Here is a 25,558-nt window from a genome sequence, read left to right as displayed (position 1 = left end):
CTGTTCCTCGGTGCTGTGGTGACAGACAGCTGACTTGGTTCTTCTTCTTCTACTAGATTAATTCACACTGCCAGTGGATTCTTCATGTCTTAAAGTCTGTTTCTTGTCTTCAGACTGTTGCCGTGGTTACAGCTGAACGGGGACGTCCTGTTCCTGTCTCAGGCCGCTGACGTCGGAGCGTACCATCTGCATCCGGACTCTGGGAGGCTGCAGCGGAATTCGTTTGAAGTCTACGCGGGCCACAGGGGGGACGTGTGTCGCTTCGTGGTGACCGACTCTCACCTGATCAGTGGCGGAAGGTACCAACGAGCACTAATCACCCGGCTGAAGGGACTGTTGGTTTCTTCCACAGAGGTTTTATATTTGCTGTTTAATAGAAGATAATTAATAAGCAGCTGAGAGTCCGGATACACTACGACATGAACTGGTACTCAGGGGCCCATTTTCAGGGGCCCGGTACTCTGGGACCCTGTACTCAGGGGCCCGGTACTCCGGGGACTGGTACTCAGCGGTCCGGTACTCCAGGGAACCGGTACTCAGGGGTCCGGTACTCAGAGGCCCGGTACTCAGGGATCCTGTACTCAGAGGCCCGGTGCTCAGGGGTCCGGTACTCAGGGGTCTGGTACTCAGGGGTCCGGTACTCCGAGGCCCAGTACTCAGGGATCCTGTACTCAGAGGCCCGGTACTCAGGGGTCTGGTACTCAGGGGTCCGGTACTCAGGGGTCTGTTACTCAGGGGTCTGGTACTCAGGGGTCCGGTGCTCAGGCGTCCGGTACTCAGGGGTCCGGTACTCAGGGGTCCGATTCCACCAAATGTCTCAGCATCTTCCATCCTAGTGTTTGTGAGTCAAGCTGGTTTGTGGGGGGACAGGTGGATTCCTGGTCCTGGTACTAACCCCCTCTCTCTGTCAGTGATGGCAGGATCCTGGTCCACAGCCGGACCGGAGACTCGCTGCAGGAGTTGTCAGGTCACAACCAGGAAGTCAACTGTCTGGACTCTCGAGGTGGACTTCTTGTCAGCGGATCCAGAGACCGGACCTCCAGGGTCAGAGTCCCTTCTTTCTTCATTCACACCCTAGACCCTAGACCGGGATCAGACTCCTGTCCCCATTACACACCTGCACGATATTATCCCCATAATCGTCAATTAATCATCAACATGCCTAAAATGCAAACTGTGTCCGTGAAGCGGTCTACGGAGGACTTCCTGCTGGTCTCAGCCGCCGGGTCGCATTCAGTCTTCACACAAAGGACAGACACTGGACCGGGTCCCACGTTACGTAAGCTAATAGTTTAGCTTAGCTTCCTGCTAGCCGTAGCTGCAGGCTAAGCTAAGCTGTTAGCATCGTCTTCCTGCTTTAATGAGAAAATTCCAGTGAGTTCTACAACCTCAGTTAGCTGACATGGTCTAATCTCCCTCTGCCTAAGCTTCACCCACAAGGGTGTGGCCATGTGATTCGCTGGCCCCGCCTCTGGCCCACAGTGACAGATGATGGACGTCCGTTCATGTGTTGGTGGTTCAATGTGCTAACGGTGACTTTGGCTCGTCTAGATCTGGACGTTGACCTCCACCCGCCCCAGAGACACCATCCTCCTGGAGGACCGGGTCTGGTCTGTGGCCATCAGCCCCACCCTGAGGTGAGCATCATCATTCAATCAGGATTTAGTTCACAAACACATCTACAGATGAGTCTTATTGTTTAGATCAAATCCTCTGATAGAAGATAAATAAATAACGTTATAGTCCCATGTGTAATCCCCGAGTCACCAGCAGGACGGATCCAGATTACCGTGTTTCAGTTATGAAGTTCTGTTTGATTTGATACACGAGCAGCTCGTTATGTGTTGAACTATTATAGTTCTCTCTTCAGTTATTAAATAATCAATAAACAGACTGATTGTATAGAAGTCTGCTTCTCCCTGCTGGCCACCAGGGGGCGACTCCTCTCTACCTGTATAGAAGTCTGTGAGAAAATGGTCCTAGTTCTCTCTGCTGGCCACCAGGGGGCGACTCCTCTCTGGTTGTATAGAAGTCTATGAGAAAATGGTCCTACTTCTCTCTGCTGGCCACCAGGGGGCGACTCCTCTCTGGTTGTATAGAAGTCTATGAGAAAATGGTCCTACTTCTCTCTGCTGGCCACCAGGGGGCGACTCCTCTCTGGTTGTATAGAAGTCTATGAGAAAATGGTCCTACTTCTCTCTTGATGTTTTATCTCAGTAAACATTGTAAACATGAGTTTCTGGTCTCAATCTCTGGTTTCAAGTCTTCTTCAATCCAGCATGATGTTCATTTAGTACATTATGGTCCATTTAGAGTCCACCAGACCAGAAAGCAGGGGATGCTTTAGGGGGCGGGGCTTACCTGCTGATTGACAGGTTGCTACCATGCTACCAATGCTAGTTAGCTAAGATGACTTTAATACTTAGCTGTAAAGTTGACTATGAATCATGAAGCTAACTTTGTTGGCAGCTTTACACCAGAATCCACATGGATCCAGATCCAATAAGGGTGCCACTCTGCCGCATGTGTTCCTTAGATCCACCCGTCGCTCATCCACAGTCAAAATATGGTCACTTCCTTCACTGGTTGCAAAGACTCCAAGATGGTGACAGACTGGGGGCTTCAAAACCGCAGACCACAATCTAACAGGTGACATCTCCATGGCAACGTTCACTTTCTCTCGATGGTCTGAGGTCCAGACCTCTGCGTCTGCCTGGACTGTATGAGATTACACACGGTATCGTCAATAAGTGGAGGGACATCCATCAATCACACACACACAGCCCACTTGTTTCCATCCACATGTTCCTGTTGATCCTCTGGATTTCATCTCAAGGCCCCTCAGCGAGGCCTCGGCCACCCCCGTCGCGCTGCCTCGGAGACGTATTGATCCTATCAGTGATCCACTGATGGAGGTCAGACAGGTTTTGATCCACTGATGGAGGTCAGACAGGTTTACACAGATTAGTGTTCTCACTGTTGCCGGGGTTTCCTCCAAAATGACGCTCATTCAGGACTGAAACCTCCTGGTGGGTTAAGGACAGATCCTGGATCAGCTGCACATAACATGAAGTCAGATGTAAGGATGAGAACACAAAAGGAACCCTGAAACTGAAAGTCAGTGTTTGATTGGCGTTTCTGATAAGGACTCAGTTTCGTTTGTGATGTTCTGGATCACCTTGGGGTTCAGGTCTACGTGCAGAGTGTAACATGGCGGAGTTCATCCATGGATGTTATGTGAGAACAGATCCAGAATCCATAGACGTGTTTGTTACTGATCAGTCTCCTTGTGGAGACTCCTCCTCTGTAATAATCCTCTGTGACAATAGGAAGGGGCGGGTGTTTAGCTCATAGTGGGCTGAGGTGTTCGCTGCAGACCCTGCTGTCACTCTAACAAGACCCGACAGGTTGAAGTGTGGGCGGGGCCGCTGCAGGTGTGGAGCGCAGGTGTGGAGCGCAGGTGGGCTCGGACTACAAATGAACATCTTGCCGGATTGAAGAAGACTTGAAACTAGAGATTGAGACCATAAACTCATGTTTACAATGTTTACTGAGATAATACATCAAGAGAGAAGTAGACTTCTATACAACCAGATCCTCCTGATCCCTCTGATCCCTCAAACACCGGTTCATGCCAGTCTAGAGTTTATAGGCCTGCACTGTGCCAGCTCCCTGCCAGACTAGGCGGCTATCCTGACTTGGAGCTGGGTCGGGGTTTGGGGGTGAGGGGTACGCTACACTGACCACTAGTGTAGAGGGGGGAGGGGGGGACCATTGGAGGGAGAAGCTACCCTGAAGGGAGGTGAGGATTGGGGGGTCACAGGGTTTTGTCTAGAATTCCTCAAGCACAACTACAAAGATGTCTCAGGGGCCAAAAGAGCTTTAGAAAGTCCCGAGAGGAGAACTGCTTGTTGGATAAACCGTCCCCAACTCGCCACTTTCTCACCAGCGCCCAGGGGGCGACCTTTGACCTCCTATATCAAAGTACAGGCTGACGCCACCCAGCCAGCCAGAGCCAGCCCTCTCTGCCTGCACCCCCCACCCACCCGCCGCCCCCAACCTCACACACTCCAGACCCCCTCCCCACTGCTCGGCCCCCCTCACACAAGAACAAGGACAGAAATTCATGTCTTTCTCTGTGAGTCGTCCCCGTGGCCCCGGAGTCAAGAATTCAATTAGTGGAAGAAGAAGAAAAGAGCCACGCTGCAACAAAGCAGCGTTAAGGGGCCCAATGTACGTTCCCACATGCTAAATACAGGGCTCTGCCTCAGAGCCTGGGGACCAGAGAGCCTGGGGGCCTCAGAGCTTGGGGGCCACAGAGCCTGGGGACCAGAGAGCCTGGGGGCCACAGAGCCTGGGGACCAGAGAGCCTGGGGGCCTCAGAGCCTGGGGACCAGAGAGCCTGGGGACCAGAGAGCTTGGGGGCCACAGAGCCTGGGGGCCAGAGAGCCTGGGGGCCTCAGAGCCTGGGAGCCTCAGAGCATGCGGGCCACAGAGCTTGGGGGCCACACAGCCTGGTGGCCAGAGAGCCTGGGTGCCTCAGAGCATGCGGGCCACAGAGCCTGGGGATCCACACCACAGAAATAGTCCCAGGGCCCTGGGAGCCCCAGCCTCATACAGGTGTTCCAGGTATCAGGTCGTATGTTGGACATGATAAAAACATAAACAAGTCTTCTTCAAGTCAGAATAATAACAATAACAATAATAATAATAATAGACTGATAGTTTTGGTCTGTTTACATATTCAGGATTTTCACTACAAACACTATTTATAGACTAATATACCCTGTGGGTATTACATGGGTATTAAATGTGTATTACATGGGTATTAGCATTACATGTGTATTACATGTGTATATGGGTATTACATGGTTATTACTTGTATTTTTATTACATGGTATTAAATATGTATTGCATGGGTATTACGTGGTATTAGTATTACCTTGGTATTACATGTTTATAACATGGGTATTACATGTGTATAGCATGGGTATTAATATTACATGTGTATTACATGTGTATTACATGGGTATTAATATTACATGTGTATTACATGTGTATTAATATTACATGTGTATTACATGGGTATTAATATCACATGTGTATTACATGGGTATTACATTTCAGACGTCTGTAATTCCATCCTGACTGATCCGTGTTATTACGTTATGTTGTGCTGCAGTCATTCATTGGTCCTGGTCCTTTTTCACAGTGAGCACTCATGGGGACAGCTAGCAGTTAGCAGCATACTAACAGCAGTGTGTTGTTGTGTCTGGTGTGTGTAGGCTGAACTGGTGTGTGTGTTGGTTGTACTGGTCCCAGTCGGTTCCATCTGGGTGAACAGAGCCGAGGGGCCGGCTGAGGAATGTCCTGGTGACCCTACAAACAGAAGCCAAAAGGGCCACGGGGGGGGGGGGGGGCAACAGGGTGTGTGTGTGTATGTGTGTCCGTGCATCCGTCCGTGCATGCGTGCATAATAGTGTGAATTTGTAAGAGAAAGTGCATGTTTGTGTGCATGCATATGTTTGTCCATGCATATCAGTGTGTAAGAAAGGAAGAGGAGGCTGGAAGTGAAAGAGAGGGTGTGTGTGTGTGTGTGTGTGTGTGTGTGTGTGTGTGTGTGTGTGTGTGTGTGTGTGTGTGTCAGCGGGGGTCAGCTGTCTCACCCTCCAGCCTTTGTCTCCCTCCTGACGGATATAAAAGCATCATAACCCTTTGAGCTCACACATATTTAGAAAGCAGATAAAAGCACTTTTGACAAACTAGATACACGTCGTGCACAAAGGCCGGGGTCAAGCGCAACAAATTAACAAGCCTCTTTGTGACGGGAGGTGGGGGTGTCGGGGGGGTGGTGGGTGTCGTAGGGCGTCGGGGGGCGGGGGGCAACCAAACGCCTCCACATTCCCAGAGCGGGATGTGGGCTGCTCTTTGGCATTCATGTGTAATTGGTGGTCGGCCAGAAGCTGAGATCAACACTGTCTGCTCAGAGAAGACGTTTGGATTCACAACAAGTATCTACTTCATTATAATAATCATTTTAAGTAATCACTCCAACATTTTATATCAGGGGAACGCAAATCTCTTAAAACGTGAAATTTTACACATTTCTGGTGTTTTTTTATGATGAATAGTTATAACTACTAACTTAATGATCAGGGAAATGAAGAAGTCGTCTTCACAGTTTCCTCTCGCAGTCGAAAGACCTGAAGGTGGACCTTATGATGGTGGATTGGCAGACCCTGCCACCCGGCCTGAGTTCTGATAGGCTGCAGGCCCTCGCACCAGGATTATTGTCACACAGCAGAAGAATCAAGTCCAGAGGACAGGTCTGGACCAGGTCCAGGAGTTCCCAACAGTCAGGTCACTTTCATCCTGAACAAATATTCTTATTCTTATATATTATTATAACGTCAAAGAAAAGACGACATCAAACCATCTTAAATAAGATGATCATAAAGTATTTAATAAAGGATGTGTGTGTCACCATGACGATGGTCACCATGACGACTGTCACCAGCATCTTGATGATGATAATTGACCAAATCCACCACCATAGAATCCAACGTTGTCCAGTCTGTAAGCAGGGCGGGACCGGTTGGGCAGGATGATGTTGACCTGGTGGACTTATGTGGTTGCATGTGGTCTCACGTGGTCGCAGGTCTGGTGTGGACGGCCTCGTGGTGGTGGTCTTGGTGCTTCCTGCGTGGTCAGCATGTTGCTTTGGTACTCTGTGTGTGTGTGTGTGTGTGTGTGTGTGTGTGTGAGAGAGTGTGTGTGTGTGTGTGTGTGTGTGTGTGTGTGTGTGTGTGTGTGTGTGTGTGTGAGAGAGTGTGTGTGTGTGAGTGTGTATGGCGTCAGAATCGTTTCATATTACTTGCGCAACTATCAACTGAGCGCGTCACACCCGCGTGCTTTGACGCCTGTGCAGCACACAGCGCCTGACGTGTAATGTAGTTTCCTCATTGACTTATAATGGTCACGCGTTCACGCGCACGTTCACGCGTGATGGCTGCTGCACGCCTGTGATCACATGACGCGGAGTAACTACGCGTAACATTCATGCGTTTTTTAGCGAACGCACGCATTAACGCTCGCATGAAGATAATTGAACATTTTTGTCAGGCGCTCACATGTACGCGGAAACGACGTGCGCAGACTCTGTCACGCGTAACAAGAAGCTGCGTACATATGAAGCAGCGTGCGCACGTCTGTCTCTCACTGTTTGACAAATGTTGTTAGGCGTTCACACGCACGTGCGGTCGCAGATTCTGATGCTGCGCGGCCGGAAGTTGATCTGCTGTGCACACCTACTCCGCGTAACATGAGCGTGTAATGTAGTTGCCTCCCCTGGTTGACTGAAATGAAAAGGCCAACTACATTACGCGTTCAAGTTACGCGGAGTAGGTGCGCACAGCAGATCAATTCCGGCCGCGCAGCATCAGAATCTGCGACCGCACGTGCGTGTGAACGCGTAACAGCATTTGTCAAACAGTGACAGACAGACGTGCGCACACTGCTTCATATGTACGCCGCTTCTTGTTACGCGTGACATACAACGCACGCACGCACGCATAACAAAGTAACCATGCGTTCACACACACGCTGCTGCGCGTCTTTCTAAGTGTTTTGACATCGATTTACCTTCATAGAGTGTGTGTGTGTGAGTGTGTGTGTGTGTGAGTGTGTGTGTGTGTGTGTGTGTGTGTGTGAGTGTGTGTGTGTGTGTGTGTGTGTGTGAGTGTGTGTGTGTGTGTGTGTGTGTGTGTGTGTGTGTGTGTGTGTGTGTGTGTGAGTGAGTGAGTGAGTGTGTGTGTGTGTGTGTGTGTGTGTGTGTGTGTGTGTGTGTGTGTGTGTGTGTGTGTGTGTGAGTGTGTGAGTGTGTGTGTGAGTGTGTGTGTGTGTGTGTGTGTGTGTGTGTGTGTGTGAGTGTGTGTGTGTGAGTGTGTGTGAGTGTGTGTGTGTGTGTGTGTGTGTGTGTGTGTGTGTGTGTGTGTGTGTGTGTGTGTGAGTGTGTGTGTGTGTGTGTGTGTGTGAGTGTGTGTGAGTGTGTGTGTGAGTGTGTGTGTGTGTGTGTGTGTGTGAGACCCTCAGATAATGATGAGGTTACCCAAACGGCAGCAGAGTCCCAGCATGCTGCTAATGATGTGTGTTTGGTCAGAGATATGAGTGTGTGTGTGTGTGTGTTTAGGGGGGGACACTTGCCCCACATTAGGCGAGAGAGGCTCTGACCTTAGCAGCTATAATATCAGTGCAGGCTCTGACCCCAGATCAGCCCGGTTTGCCCGTCAGCGGGGGGAGAGCGGAGGGGGAGGCGGGGGAGACGCGGGAGTCGTGCTCCTCATTGTGTGGCTGGTGTCCTCTGCCAGCGCCGCGGCCCAGTGAGGGGTGAGTAATGTGAGTAATGGAGAGTAATAGGGTCCAGATAGTGAGTGTGACCGTAACCCTATTGTATCCTGTGTCAGCGGGGTCAAAGGTCACCCACCACGCATACTGGTCTCAGCCCCACCTGACCCATTTGGGCCATCAATGAGTTTACCCAACACTAATTACTGAGGGCCTGCCAATGGGCCGCACTGCTTAATGGGCCTGACAGCTGCCTGTATGCCGCACTTAGACCCCCCCCCCCCCCCCCGAAAACCCCCAACCACCCCCAACCATGTTCTGCCACCCCGTTAACCCCCCAACATCTCCCACTCTCCTCGGTAGGACATGTGTGCTGATGCCAACGGCAGTGTTTTTACAGCTCATAATAATAACTATGAATATCCCAGTCCAGCATCCGTCCTCCAGAGGACTGAATGTGTCCCAGTCCGGCATCCGTCCTCCAGAGGACTGAATGTGTCCCAGTCTGGCATCCGACCTGAATGTGTCCCAGTCCAGCATCCGTCCTCCAGAGGACTGAATGTGTCCCAGTCCGGCATCCGTCCTCCAGAGGACTGAATGTGTCCCAGTCTGGCATCCGACCTGAATGTGTCCCAGTCCAGCATCCGTCCTCCAGAGGACTGGATGTGTCCCAGTCCAGCATCCGTCCTCCAGAGGACTGAATGTGTCCCAGTCTCATAGACTTTTATACAATCAGAGAGGAGTCGCCCCCTGGTGGCAAGCAGAGAGAATGCAGCTTTAAGTGCAGCTTTGCATCTGACTGATTCATCAAGCAAAACTCTGTGGTTAGATTTTTGGTAAAAAGGCTCATGTTTCATGCAGGTAATACAGACTACTGGGATCAGTTTGGTTTTTAAGCCTTTTTATTGTGTTTTCAGACAGAATGGAAACAGGGAGAGAGAGAGGGAGATGATAAGTGGGAACTACGTCCCAGGCAGGAGTCGAACCCGGGACCATCGCATCCAGGACGTTAAACCTCTGTACATGGGGTGACTGCCCGAACCACTGCACCACTGGCCGCCCCAACTGGGACCAGTTTAACTGGGATCCGTTTAACTGGGATCCTTTTAACTGGGATCTGTTTAACTGGGATCAGTTTAACTGGGATCCTTTTAACTGGGATCAGTTTAACTGGGATCTGTTTAACTGGGATCAGTTTAACTGGGATCCTTTTAACTGGGATCAGTTTAACTGGGATCTGTTTAACTGGGATCAGTTTAACTGGATCCGTTTAACTGGCATCAGTTTAACTGGGATCTGTTTAACTGGGATCAGTTTAACTGGCATCTGTTTAACTGGGATCAGTTTAACTGGATCCGTTTAACTGGTATCAGTTTAACTGGGATCTGTTTAACTGGTATCCGTTTAACTGGGATCCGTTTAACTGGTACTGAAACGTCCCAGTGTGTGAGGTGAGCCAGGAGTCTCTCTGGGTTCAGACCCCGTAAGTGTTTTGGGTTCAGGTTCTCAGAGGGGACACGGTGTGGACAGACTTCGTCCATCAGAGGAGAAGAAGTCCCTGAAACCCTTCCAGCAGGAGCAGGAGGAGGACCCCTCAGAGACCTGGACAAACTGACTCCACATACCAGTCCTCCTTACCGTTCCGTCCACAGTATTGTCATCCAACCAGCAGCACTTGTCACTAACTATCTCTGCGTGTAAAGCTGGCCACGCCCCCCTGTCCGTCAACCCTGTAGGAGTCCACTAAGCCCTGAGACCACCGCCAGCCCCCCTACCATCGGCACCCCTGGTCACCACCCCACCCTCTACACAGCTTCTAACACCAAACACACCCCGTCAGGCCTCTCCCACAGCGCTCCTCCCCTCTCCTTTCACGGCCCCCCCTCCTCCCCCCTCTTCCCCCTCTCCTCCCCCCATGGTGGTATTCTCCCTCAATACCTAGCTGCTAATTCCAACCTGCCACTCCAATCAAAGAGCACCACTGTTCCAGCTGCCTCCTTTCTTCTGCTGGGAACCACTCTGGTGTGTGTGTGTGTGTGTGTGTGTGTGTGTGTGTGTGTGTGTGTGTGTGTGTGTGTGTGTGTGTGTGTGTGTGTGTGTGTGTGTGTGTGTGTGTGTGTGTGTGTGTGTGTGTGTGGAACAGGAACCTGATGAACAAACGTGAGGATGTAACGCTCTATCTGCCTTCATCAGCCTTTAAAGCTTCCTGCTAATTACTGTTAAGTGAAATGACCACTGGTCATCAGGTGTTGGTGGCGGGTTATTATTACTGATCGGGTCTGATCGGCTCTGATTGGGTCTGCTGTTCACCACCACCTGTCCCTTATGAACATGGTCTCAATGACGTGGTCTCATTGTGGAACGTGAGGAGAACCTGTTCCTCCGTGTGACTCCTCCTCCTCTCTGTCCACAGGTCCTTCGTAACAGGAAGTGCCTGCTGCGAGGACTCGTCTCCTCTTCGCGTCTGGGATGTTGAGCGGTGAGTGGAGACACTGCAGCGTGATCCAAAGGAGATCAGATGAAATCTGACAGGAGATCAGTGCTACACCTTAAATCCCAGTGTGTGTGGCCGGTCAGCTGCTGTTTGACTGCTGCTGACCTACATGAAGGAAAACATTTACAAGATCAATGAGAATCAATTCAGAGTACTCAAAGTATTAAAGGGTGAATGAACTGCTTCTGTCAAGTCAGAAAAACAAACTTCTGTAAATAATGTAAAACTGTTCATTTCTGTCGCCGTAAAACATGGCCTGGGCGAGCAGAGCGCAGCCGCACGCCACCATACACCCAAAGCTGCACCAGCAGAGCCTAGATCTCTATCCAGTTCCCGGCGCTGTCCTACCGCCTCTAGTTCAGCATCTTGGCCGTCGCATCACTACAACTACATCACTATAACTGCATCAATACAACTGCATCACTACAACTACATCACTATAACTGCATCACTATAACTACATCACTATAACTGCATCACTATAACTACATCACTATAACTGCATCACTATAACTGCATCAATACAACTGCATCACTACAACTACATCACTATAACTGCATCACTATAACTGCATCACTATAACTACATCACTATAACTGCATCACTATAACTACATCACTATAACTGCATCACTATAACTGTATCACTATAACTACATCACTATAACTGCATCAATACAACTGCATCAATACAACTACACTATAACTGCATCACTACAACTACATCACTATAACTACATCACTATAACTGCATCACTATAACTGTATCACTATAACTACATCACTATAACTGCATCACTATAACTGCATCACTATAACTACATCACTATAACTACATCACTATAACTGTATCACTATAACTACATCACTATAACTGCATCACTATAACTATCACTATAACTACATCACTATAACTGCATCACTATAACTACATCACTATAACTGCATCACTATAACTGTATCACTATAACTACATCACTATAACTGCATCACTATAACTGCATCACTATAACTACATCACTATAACTACATCACTATAACTACATCACTATAACTACATCACTATAACTGTATCACTATAACTACATCACTATAACTGCATCAATACAACTGCATCACTACAACTACATCACTATAACTGCATCACTATAACTGCATCACTACAACTACATCACTATAACTGCATCAATACAACTGCATCACTACAATTACATCACTATAACTGCATCAATACAACTGCATCACTACAACTACATCACTATAACTGCATCACTATAACTGCATCACTACAACTGCATCACTATAACTGCATCACTATAACTACATCACTATAACTGCATCACTATAACTGCATCACTATAACTGCATCACTATAACTACATCACTATAACTGCATCACTATAACTGCATCACTATAACTGCATCGCTATAACTACATCACTATAACTGCATCACTATAACTGCATCGCTATAACTGCATCACTATAACTGCATCGCTATAACTACATCACTATAACTGCATCACTATAACTACATCACTATAACTACATCACTATAACTGCATCACTATAACTGCATCACTATAACTGTATCACTATAACTACATCACTATAACTGCATCACTATAACTGCATCACTACAATTACATCACTATAACTGCATCACTATAACTGTATCACTGTAACTACATCACTATAACTGCATCACTATAACTGTATCACTATAACTACATCACTATAACTGCATCACTATAACTGCATCACTATAACTACATCACTATAACTGCATCACTATAACTGCATCACTATAACTGCATCACTATAACTGCATCACTATAACGGCATCACTATAACTGTATCACTATAACTGTATCACTATAACTACATCACTATAACTGCATCACTATAACTGTATCACTATAACTACATCACTATAACTGCATCACTATAACTGCATCACTACAACTGCATCACTATAACTGTATCACTTTAACTACATCACTATAACTACATCACTATAACTGTATCACTATAACTACATCACTATAACTACATCACTATAACTGTATCACTATAACTACATCACTATAACTGCATCACTATAACTACATCGCTATAACTGCATCACTATAACTGCATCACTATAACTGCATCACTATAACTGTATCACTATAACTACATCACTATAACTGCATCACTACAATTACATCACTATAACTGCATCACTATAACTGCATCACTATAACTGCATCGCTATAACTGCATCACTATAACTGCATCACTATAACTACATCACTATAACTACATCACTATAACTGTATCACTATAACTACATCACTATAACTGCATCACTATAACTACATCACTATAACTACATCACTATAACTGCATCGCTATAACTACATCACTATAACTGCATCACTATAACTGCATCACTATAACTACATCACTATAACTGCATCACTATAACTGCATCACTATAACTACATCACTATAACTGCATCACTATAACTGCATCGCTATAACTGCATGAGTACATGGACGCAGCAGTGTGGCCCCTGGATCACAGGTTTCTAAACACCCTGAGACACTATTCTTGAGTAGGAGTCGTTGAGGGGCCCCTGAAAATTCCTGCGTGTGAAAAGCTTAAACTTGATACCCCCCTCCAAGGCTGCTGTAAGTCCCGGCTTTACCTGGACCAATTAAAACAGGCCCACACCACAACAAAGCTGCTCCCAGACAGTCTGGAAATCTGAGGAGGAGGACACAGGGACGGGGGACAGGGAGGCAGGACTGGGACAGGGAAGCAGGACGGGGGACGAGGACAGGGAGGCAAGATGGGACGGGCAGGCAGGATGTTGGATAGGGAGGCAGGACGAGCGATGGGGACAGGGAGGCAGGACGGGGGACCGGGACAGGGAGGCAGGACGGGGACGGGGAGGCAGGACGAGGGACCGTGACGGGGAGGCAGGACGAGGGACGGGGAGGCAGGACGAGGGACGGGGACGGGGAGGCAGGACGAGGGACGGGGACGGGGAGGCAGGACGAGGGACGGGGACGGGGAGGCAGGACGAGGGACCGTGACGGGGAGGCAGGAGGAGGGACCAGGACGGGGAGGCAGGACGAGGGACCGGGACGGGGAGGCAGGACGAGGGACGGGGAGGCAGGACGAGGGACCGGGACGGGGAGGCAGGACGAGGGACCGGGACGGGGAGGCAGGACGAGGGACGGGGACGGGGAGGCAGGACGAGGGACGGGGACAGGGAGGCAGGACGAGGGACGGGGACGGGGAGACAGGACGAGGGACGGGGATAGGGAGGCAGGACGAGGGACGGGGAGGCAGGACGAGGGACGGGGACGGGGAGGCAGGACGAGGGACGGGGAGGCAGGACGAGGGACGGGGACGGGGAGGCAGGAGGAGGGACCGGGACGGGGAGGCAGGACGAGGGACGGGGATGGGGATGGGGAGGCAGGACGGGGAGGCAGGACGAGGGACGGGGAGGCAGGACGAGGGACGGGGACAGGGAGGCAGGACGAGGGACGGGGATGGGGATGGGGAGGCAGGACGGGGAGGCAGGACGAGGGACGGGGACAGGCACAAAATCACCAGAACCCATCATGAAATCAAATATTCCAGGTTATTATCAGTTGTGTCTCAGTGACGAGCCTGTTGAGCGGCGGCTGATGATGTCACGTTTCACAGGAGACACTGCTTCCTGGACAGATCACCTGGTCGTTCCTTTAGTCACAAACACTTTTTCTCTTTTCTCTTCTTGTCTTTTCTTGGCGTGGCGGCACAAAGAGCTCGTGTGATCAGTCATATAGAGGCAATCCCAATGGAGCAGCACCCCGACTCTTCACAGCGTCTTCGCTCATGGCTAAACACGAGGGGGGGGCATCAAAGAGACCCCGACCATCACGGACTCCCAGAGTCCCCTCTGTTCCTCCTCCTTTTACAACCCAGTGGCCAGGCCAGGATTCCGCACATTCCTGATGCTGAAAGGAGTCTGATCACGGCGGCCTCGTCTTTGTCGTGTGTGTGACTTGTTGACGGCGGTGGTTGTCGGCCTCCTCGCCGCCGCCCCTGGCAGGAAGCGGAGGTTTGTGCAGGTTGTGGCTCCTCTGTTTGTCTTAGCCAGTAAAAACCTCACATAGGAACGTCTTTCCTCCACCTGTCTGACGCCTTCTGACCAGAGTTCCCAGTTCGTTCTCGGGCTCCTAAACACGGAAGGATGACGGCCTCCGTACTTCTGCTCAACATTGTCACTTCATTCATGAATCCTTTCACCACTCCTGTGTGTGTGTGTGTGTGTGTGTGTTTGTGTGTGTGCGCGTGTGTGTGTGTGGCCTTAAAGCCAACCTGACTCCTGCAGGGAGACCAGACAGGCTCAAACCAGGAACCCCCCACCACCACCACCACCACCACCTCACTACTTAGCTGCCACACGTATATTTCATACAGATAATGTGTGTGTGCATAAAGCACTTTTATTCTATAATTTATTGTATTGTTTTATTATAACAGATAACAACATGATAACTACAGATAGCAGCACATCGCTAACTCTGAGGACACTCTGTGTCTGTTGCCATGATTAGTTGCCCAGGTTAGTTGCTGTGTTGCTGTGGTTAGTTGCCGTGGTTAGTTGCTGTGTTGCTGTGGTTAGTTGCTGTGGTTAGTTGGTGTGTTGCCGTGGTTAGTAGGCGTGGTTAGTTGCTGTGGTTAGTTGGCGTGTTGACGTGGTTAGTTGGCGTGGTTAGTTGCCATGTTACTGTGTTTAGTTGCCGAGTTTGGTTGCTGTGTTGCTGTGGTTAGTTGCTGTGGTTAGTTGCCATGTTGCTGTGTTTAGTTGCCGAGTTTGGTTGCTGTGTTGCCGTGGTTAGTTGCTGTGGTTAGTTGGCGTGGTTAGTTGCCATGTTACTGTGTTTAGTTGCCGAGTTTGGTTGCTGTGTTGCCGTGGTTAGTTGCTGTGGTTAGTTGCCATGTTGCTGTGTTTAGTTGCCGAGTTTGGTTGCTGTGTTGCCGTGGTTAGTTGCTGTGGTTAGTTGGCGTGGTTAGTTGCCATGTTACTGTGTTTAGTTGCCGAGTTTGGTTGCTGTGTTGCCGTGGTTAGTTGCTGTGGTTAGTTGCCATGTTGCTGTGTTTAGTTTGATTTGATTTGATTTATTGGGATCTCCATTAGCTGGGGCCATAGCCACAGCTATTCTTCCTGGAGTCAACAGTCAAGTACTCAACACAACACACACATGGCCTAAATTATTCACAGAATGTAGAGATAAACATAGATAAACATGACATGTATCTATGATGGTCAGACCAAACATAAACATAAATAAACATAAATAAAACCCTTATTGATTATATATCTTGATGGGAGTGGCAGCATCTGTTAGATATTAGCAAATGCAGAGAGTTGGCGTAGTTAGTTGCCATGTTGCTGTGGTTAGTTAACATGCTTTGTTGCCATGTTGCTGTGTTTAGTTGCCGTGTTTAGTTGCCGTGTTGACATGGTTATTTGGCATGTTTAGTTGGCGTGGTTAGTTGGTGTGTTGCCATGGTTAGTTGGTGTGTTTAGTTGCCTTGTTGCCATGTTTAGTTGGCGTGTTGCCGTGTTTAGTTGGCGTGGTTAGTTGGCGTGTTGCTGTGGTTAGTTGGTATGTTGATGTGGTCAGTTGGCATGTTGCCGTGGTTAGTTGGCGTGTTGCTGTGTTAAGTTGGCATGTTGCCGTGGTTAGTTGGCGTGGTTAGTTGGTGTGGTTAGTTGGCATGTTGCCGTGGTTAGTTGCCGTGGTTAGGTGCCGTGGTTAGTTGGCGTGTTGCCGTGGTTAGGTGCTGTGGTTTGTTGCTGTGTTGCTGTGGTTAGTTGACATGGTAAGTTGGCGTGGTTAGTTGGCGTGTTGTCGTGGTTAGGTGCCGTGGTTAGGTGCTGTGGTTTGTTGCTGTGTTGCTGTGGTTAGTTGACATGGTAAGTTGGCGTGTTGGCGTGGTTAGGTGCCGTGTTTAGTTGGCATGTTGCCGTGGTTAGGTGCCGTGTTTAGTTGGCGTGTTGCTGTGGTTAGGTGCCGTGTTTAGTTGGCGTGTTGCTGTGGTAAGGTGCCGTGTTTAGTTGGCGTGTTGCTGTGGTAAGGTGCCGTGTTTAGTTGCCGTGATGCTGTGTTTCGTTGCCGTGTTGGAGATGGAGAGGATCATTATGGAGGAATGAATGAAGGCTCGTATCTCTGGCTCCAGTGACTTCCTCTTTGTGTGGCGCTGCTAAGCTGCTTGGTTGTAGTGGTAAGAGGAACATGAGGGGTCACTACCCCACACAGACCGAGACTCAGACCTGAGACCCTCATCACAGACACCCCATTGGCCTGGCCTTAGTCATGAGACCCTGGCAATGAGAACACTCTCAGCCAATAAGGAGCCCCGTGGGGAAAGCCCTGCTCCAATAAGAAGGCCTCCTGGGGTGAGTCTGGGGGATTACCAGTCCAGCCTGTGGATTGAGCTCCAGGGCGAGGGGGGGGGCGGGACACGAGACGCAGCACAGGGCGACTCAGTCGTCAAGGCCAGCGGCCCCCTTTAAATGGTTGCTAGGGAGCAGGTATCAAACCTGTGAGAGTCGCACACAGTCACGGTCACGGAGGGAATTACACGGCAACAAAGAGACAGTTATTGTGTAATAATCAAGAGGTCACACACACACAGAAACACACACAGACACACACACACACACAGAAACACACACACACACACACAGAAACACACACACACACACACACACACAGAAACACACACACACACACACAGAAACACACACACACACACACAGAAACACACACACAGAAACACACACACACAGAAACACACACACACACACACACACACACAGAAACACACACACACACACACACACACAGAAACACACACACACACACACACACACACAGAAACACAAACACACACACACACAGAAACACACACACACACACAGAAACACACACAGAAACACACACATACACACAGAAACACACACAGAAACACAAACACACACACACACAGAAACACACACAAAAACACACACACACACACACAGAAACACACACACACACACAGAAACACACACAGAAACACACACATACACACAGAAACACACACACACAGAAACACACACACACACACACACACACAGAAACACACACACACACACAGAAACATGCACACACACATGCACACACACACATGCACGATGAAACACACACATATGCACACACACGAACACACACACACAGAAACACACACACACACACACACAGAAACACACACACACACACACACACACACACAGAAACACACACACAGAAACACACACACACAGAAACACACACACACACACACAGAAACACACACACACACACACACACACACAGAAACACACACACACACACACACACACACACAGAAACACACACACACACACACACAGAAACACACACACAAAAACACACACACACACACACAGAAACACACACACACACAGAAACACACACAGAAACACACACATACACACAGAAACACACACACACACACACACACACACACAGAAACACACACACACACAGAAACATGCACACACACATGCACACACACACATGCACGATGAAACACACACATATGCACACACACGAACACACACACACACAAACACACACATGCACACACACACACACACATGCACGCACAAACACACACATATGCACACACACACACACACATGCACGCACAAACACACACACATACACACACAAACACACACATGTACACACACATGCACGTACATGTACACACACACCCGACACACACATATACACACACATGCACAAACATGCACATGCATGAAGCATCATATTCCTCATGTGATCCTCTTCATCACTTGCTCCCTCCCTCTCTCCTCTACCTCCTTCTCTCTTCCCCCCACCTCCCTCCCTCTCTCCTCCCTCTCTCCCTCTCTCCCCCCACCTCCCTCTCTCCTCTACCTCCCTCCCTCCCTCTCTCCTCCACCTCCCTCCCTCTCTCCTCCACCTCCCTCCCTCTCTCCTCTACCTCCCTCCCTCTCTCCTCCACCTCCCTCCCTCTCTCCTCTACCTCCCTCCCTCTCTCCTCCTCCACCTCCCTCCCTCTCTCCTCCACCTCCCTCTCTCTTCCCCCCACCTCCCTCCCTCTCTCCTCTACCTCCCTCCCTCCCTCTCTCCTCCACCTCCCTCTCTCTCTCCTCCACCTCCCTCCCTCTCTCCTCCACCTCCCTCCCTCTCTCCTCCACCTCCCTCTCTCTTCCCCCCACCTCCCTCTCTCTCTCCTCCACCTCCCTCTCTCTTCCCCCCACCTCCCTCCCTCTCTCCTCCACCTCCCTCTCTCTTCCCCCCACCTCCCTCCCTCTCTCCTCCACCTCCCTCTCTCTTCCCCCCACCTCCCTCCCTCCCTCTCTCCTCTACCTCCCTCCCTCCCTCTCTCCTCCACCTCCCTCTCTCTCTCCTCCACCTCCCTCCCTCTCTCCTCTACCTCCCTCCCTCTCACCTCCACCTCCCTCCCTCTCTCCTCCACCTCTCTCCTCTACCTCCCTCCCTCTCTCTTCCCCCCACCTCCCTCCCTCTCTCCTCTACCTCCCTCTCTCCTCCACCTCCATCTCTCTCTCCTCCACCTCCCTCCCTCTCTCCTCCACCTCCCTCTCTCTCCTCCTCCAGGGGTGAGTGTGTGTGTGTTCTGGGCTCGGCGTTCCGCCGCGGCGCCGGCGTGCTGGACATGACGTTTGAGTCTCCGTTCCAGCTCTTCACCTGCGGCTACGACACGTTCATCCGAATGTGGGATCTCCGAGTCCACCCCCGGTACGCCTCCGTCAGCCTCCTTCAGCACACCTGAATGCCCTGTTGGGTCTGGGAGGGAGGGAGGACTGGGGAGAGCAAAGAGACTGGGGAAGGCAGCGGGACTTTGGAGGGCAACGGGACTGGGGAGGGCAGCGGGACTTTGGAGGGCAACGGGACTGGGGAGGGCATAGGGACTGGGGAGGGTAGCGGGACTTGAGAGGGCATAGGGACTGGGGAGGGCAGCGGGACTTGGGAGGGCATAGGGACTGGGGAGGGCAGCGGGACTTGGGAGGGCAGCGGGACTGGGGAGGGCATAGGGACTGGGGAGGGCAGCGGGACTGGGGAGGGCAGCGGGACTGGGGAGGGCATAGGGACTGGGGAGGGCATAGGGACTTGGGAGGGCATAGGGACTGGGGAGGGCAGCGGGACTTGGGAGGGCAGCGGGACTGGGTAGCGGGGGTCTGATGGTTTTTGGTTGTATTTCTGGGGGATCAGTCAAGTAGGACAAATCCGATCTGATTGGCAGATTGCTCTGGGGGGTTGGGGGGGTTGAGGGGGCTCCCTCTTTAGATATCAATTATTCATACTGGTCTCAAAAGGCTCCCAGGGTCATTCAGGTGGTTTAGGTTGTCTGGAAGTTCACCACCAAAGAGATCTGATGATTGATCAGTAGATCTGAATCTATTCCTGAAGGTTTATCAGAACTGTATATTAATGATGGAACATCTTTTGATTTTTCATTGACAAAGTGACGTATGACATGATCACTGATGAAAGTTGAGGTTCCAGATGAGGAGACGACCTGCTGAAAGCTGCATTCTCTCTGCTGGCCACCAGGGGGCGACCCCTCTGTATAGAAGTCTATGAGAAAATGAGCTGACTTCTCACTGCTAAGACGACTTTAACACTTAGCTGTAAAGTTGAACTATGAAGCTAACTTTGTTTAGCAGCTTCACACCAGAATCCAAATGGATCCAGATCCAGTAAGGGTGCCACTCTGCTGCTTATGTTCATCAGATCCACCCATTGCTCCTCCACAGTCCAAATATGGTCACTTCTTTCTACTGGTGGCAAGAATCCAAGATGGAGAAAATGCTTCAAAACCTTAGCCCACAAACCACAAATATATATACAGTATATATATATATATATACAGTATATATATATAAACTTTATTACAGGCTCTAGACTCAATAGACAACAACAGATACATAAACACATACAAACATACTCTTACAGTATATATATATACAGTATATATTATATATATATATATATATATATACTATATATATATAGTATATAGTAGAACCTGGTTTATTTATTTAATGTGTGATCTTTTATTTCACCTTCATCTCTATAATCTACAATCACAGTTTCCTTCACCTTCAGGGTAGAAGGACAATGGCTGACCTGTGTGTGTGTTGTGTGTGTGTGTGTGTGTGTGTGTGTGTGTGTGTGTGTGTGTGTGTGTGTGTGTGTGTGTGTGTGTGTGTGTGTGTGTGTGTCCAGACGTCTCTGCTGCCTCATTGTCTGGTGTCTCCATCACTTATTGATGAGGCTCTTATGGAGGATCGATGTCTGAAATACTCAAACCCCAAAATACCTCCCCTCCTAACCACACACACACACACACATCTCACCTGTACTCTTGTCCTTCTGATTGTTCTAAACTTTTATTCTCACTGCTCACCTTGAGGCTCTGGCCGATAATGTCTTCCGTAGAGTAGAAACGTAGCAGGAAGTGATTCTAACGTAAACAACGAGGGGAGTTATAATGATGTTTGTGAAACATCTCAACGTGTGTGAACTCATTCTTCCCGACAGGAAGTGCGTGATGGAGTGGGAGGAGCCTCATGACAGCGCTCTGTACTGTGTCCAGACAGACGGGAATCACATGATCGCCAGCGGCTCGTCATACTACGGCGTCGTCCGTCTGTGGGACAAACGGCGGACGGAGTGTCTGCAGGTACGCGGCAGAGGACGTCAGAAAGAGACACCATGAGGATGGGACAGGAAGCACTATTTGATCATGTGACACCTGTTGTGTTTCCTGCAGTTCTTCCAGCTGAGTCCTCATCCCATCAGCAGCCCCGTCTACTGTCTGAGGTTCAGCAGCTCTCACCTGTATGCAGCACTCTCCACCTGTCTCACCTCTCTGGACTTCAGACAGAACGCCGTCTATGTCAGATGACATGCACACGCACATGCACACACACACACACTGTTTATAGTCGGTCTATGTTCACAATAAACCTTTTGAAAGAAATTCTCAACTGAAATGTTGCTTTTGGTTTCTGATGAGGGATACGACCGTAAGGTGGTGGAGGGATATGACCGTAAGGTGGTGGAGGGATACGACCGTAAGGTGGTGGAGGGATACGACCGTAAGGTGGTGGAGGGATACGGCCGTAAGGTGGTGGAGGGATACGACCGTAAGGTGGTGGAGGGATACGACCGTAAGGTGGTGGAGGGATGCGACCGAAAGGTGGTGGAGGGATACGACCGTAAGGTGGTGGAGGGATACGACCGTAAGATGGTGGAGGGATACGACCGTAAAAGGTGGTGGAGGGATACGACCGTAAGGTGGTGGAGGGATACGACCGAAAGGTGGTGGAGGGATACGACCGTAAGGTGATGGAGGGATACGACCATAAGGTGATGGAGGGATGCGACCATATGGTGGTGGAGGGATGCAACCGTATGGTGGTGAAGGGATATGACCGTAAGGTGGTGGAGGGATGCAACCGTAAGGTGGAGGGACACGACTGTATGTGGAGGGATACGACCATATGGTGGTGGAGGGATACGACCGTATGGTGGTGGAGGGATACGCCCGTATGGTGGTGGAGGGATACGCCCGTAAGGTGGTGGAGGGATACGACCGTAAGGTAGTGAAGGGATATGACCGTAAGGTGGTGGAGGGATGCAACCGTAAGGTGGAGGGACACGACTGTATGTGGAGGGATACGACCATATGGTGGTGGAGGGATACGACCATATGGTGGTGGAGGGATACGACCGTAAGGTGGTGGAGGGATACGCCCGTATGGTGGTGGAGGGATACGCCCGTAAGGTGGTGGAGGGATACGACCGTAAGGCGGAGGGCTACGACCGTAAGGTTTTGTTGGTTCATTGGTTTCCTGGTGGATCTGGGACTTCTTGGGGTCTATGTGGAGGGAAGCCTCTGGGGCTAAGCCCCACCTCCTCTTTGGTGATTTCGCTTGGACACAGTGAGTTTGTCTCTGTGTCCTCAGCGTCCCTGCTGGACATTAATGACATATATTAGATCCCATGTCGTCCATTAGCAAGAACCCCAGGACTACATCAGGGGCCAGGCTGCATCCATGCAGGAGATGTGACCCCCAGAGACTCCTGACACCTGAATAATTCATTGAGGGCGTCTCCACGACAACACGCCACACTCTGGGGTTTCGAGGAGGTTCAGTAAGTCCTTTCTCCAGACTGGTGATCTGAGGACAAGCAACGCCTGGTGTCCACAGTCTGATACCATGTATATCAGCAGGACCAGGTCTGAACAGGACCAGGTCTGAGCAGGATCAGTTTGAGCAGGACTCCTCCACCCATCCTCACTCAGACATCGTGTTATTTAAATACGCTCATGAAGACGTGATGATGTGAAGACGGGAATGAAGAGATATCAAAAACAGTGAATTTATTATCTGAGCGTGAGGTTTTGTTTTAATCCGACCATCAGAACTCTGTCTGTGAGCCGCTGCTGCCCCCTACTGGTGGGATTATTGATTTACATTAAACTGAGAGGAAGTCCACCAGAGCCTGGATTCAGAGACTCCCTCCCAGTTAGATCAGCAGCCGGCCCAGACTTGGTTCATGGTGTCGGTCCTGAGAAATCCAGCAGCCCCTCCTCACTAAACCACCAATTTAGGCGTCATGCTTTATGCTAAGCTAGACTAACCTCACTCAGACATCCATCTTCGTCTTTTAAGTAATGATGTCATACATGTAAAACCTGTGAATATGAATGAGGAGGTTCAGGTCTCCAGGTTGACCTTCAGTGATTCCACAGTGACCACGAGGAGCTGTGAAAACTGGACCGCTGTTTCACCTCTCTGACCACTGCACAGACCCAGGACCAGGTCTCAGAGGCACCAGGTCTCAGAGGCACCCGGTTGTTGGTTCGCTGAGGTTCTTCAGATCTTGATGAAGACGTCTGTGCAGAACTGAGGCACCCTGGTGGTTAAGCTCATGTAGCTTGGCTCCTGTTGTTGTGGGTCTGGGTTTAAAGTGACTCAATAATATAGTTTTATGTTGTTGACATGAAAATAGTTCAAAGTTGATTTCATGAAATTACAGACTGGTAAGAGTGATGCTTTTATTTTGAAACACAGGAAGTGTGTACTTCTTTTAAGTCTTCCTTGTCGTCGTTGGAGAGGAGAATTCTTTGCGTAGAAAATGTCACAAAATCTTGAAAACATTTCTTCAAATTCTCTTTTTTCATCTTTGATCTCTTTTTCTGATGAAAACATGAAAACGTCCCAACAAACGTTTCCTAAAACCCACCCGCTGTTTGAAGAGGTTTCTGGAGTCCAGAATAGATGTCGGCGCTGCATCTGTGCCCCCCCCCCCCCCCCCCCCCCCCCCCCCCACAACCCAGATCCCCAGACCAGCTCTAACCCCTCATCTGTCACTCATTCCCAGGACCCTGGTGCTCCGAGGACCACAGACCTGTCAGACCTCCAGCAGCCCCCCAAAGAAATCCCCCCCATCCCTCCCCGGCCCACCAAACTAAAATGTAGTACCGTTGAAGGGGGACCGGGACCCTTCAGTGGATACCTGACTGTCCCTCCCGGGTAGGGCCCTTAATCCTATTGTCCCTGGACCAGATTAGTCTCTGGGCTCCTTCTCTGCCTGTGGCTGTGTGCCGGAGAAAGGCCAGATTAAGGCCAGATTAAAGCCAGATTAAGGGGATTAGCGTGTATCCTCCTGACTTGTCAGACTGGGATGTAAGGAACCGTCGACTTCCTCGGGACCCTGAATGAGGAGCGGCGGACTGAAGGGGTCTTGAAAGGCCGCCAACAAGCCCAGACTCCAACAGACAAAGTGATTTGTTTGCTTTTGTTGAACTGAGAAGCTGAAAGGATCCTAATGTGACGGAGGGTCAAGGAACCCAGTGGATCCCAGCTGGATCTGTGAGGGATCCACCGCTGGATCTGTGAGGGATTTATGTATTTATGTATTGTATTTATTATTTTCTTGTCTTAATTGTGTGATAGCTTGTTGTGGTGTGGTCAAATCTTGTTGTTGTTGCTGCTAATGTTGTTGTTGGACAGTGAATATGTACTGTGCTGTAATTGTGTTTTTATAACAGTTTTAACTTTCTCAACAGAGATGGTATTCTCTGTTTCCTGCCCAGGGACTAAATTAGCTCATAGCTAACTCTGGTGCAGCTAAGAAGCTGTGCACTGTCCCTGTTAAATAAACAAATACATAAATCAATCAATAGTAATGTTATGGACTTTCTACTGTTTTGACCTTATCTTCACTCTTAAACTCTACCTATGGTTTCTCCTGCTATGCTGATGTGTGTTGTATTTGTGTGTAGACCTATCTATATGTGTGTATATTCTGCTGTCAAAAGCACATTGAAAACTGTTGTTTTTAAAGGTGCTGTATAAATAAAGTTATTATAAATAAATGTAGTGCAGTAAAAAGTATAGGCCCTATTGGCTTCAAAATGTAGAGTAGAAGTATAACATAGCATTAATATAATTATCTCGTTATGATCATTAAACCTGATCATTAGGGGGGGTTTAGCTCAGGAGGTAGAGCGGGTTGGCTGGTAACCGCAAGATTGCCGGTTCGATCCCTGGCTCCTCCTAGCCGAGTGCCTGGTGACACC

At 49.6% G+C, this 25,558-nt stretch overlaps 1 protein-coding gene across 1 annotated transcript in view; it reads left to right on the top strand.

The window, feature by feature from the left end:
• Positions 1-25,558, top strand: part of fbxw4 (F-box and WD repeat domain containing 4) — a 33,738-nt gene that overhangs the window by 1,163 nt on the left and 7,017 nt on the right. The window contains exons 3-8 of the mRNA XM_084021498.1: positions 114-299; positions 912-1,044; positions 1,552-1,637; positions 10,757-10,822; positions 19,558-19,698; positions 21,505-21,646. Of these exons, the coding sequence (XP_083877624.1) occupies positions 114-299; positions 912-1,044; positions 1,552-1,637; positions 10,757-10,822; positions 19,558-19,698; positions 21,505-21,646 (754 nt within the window). The remainder of the gene's footprint in view (positions 1-113; positions 300-911; positions 1,045-1,551; positions 1,638-10,756; positions 10,823-19,557; positions 19,699-21,504; positions 21,647-25,558) is intronic.

The sequence above is a fragment of the Eutrigla gurnardus genome, assembly GCF_963514095.1.
Source record: "Eutrigla gurnardus genome assembly, chromosome: 11".
Lineage (NCBI taxonomy): Eukaryota > Metazoa > Chordata > Actinopteri > Perciformes > Triglidae > Eutrigla > Eutrigla gurnardus.
This window is presented reverse-complemented; position numbering and strand designations above follow the sequence as displayed.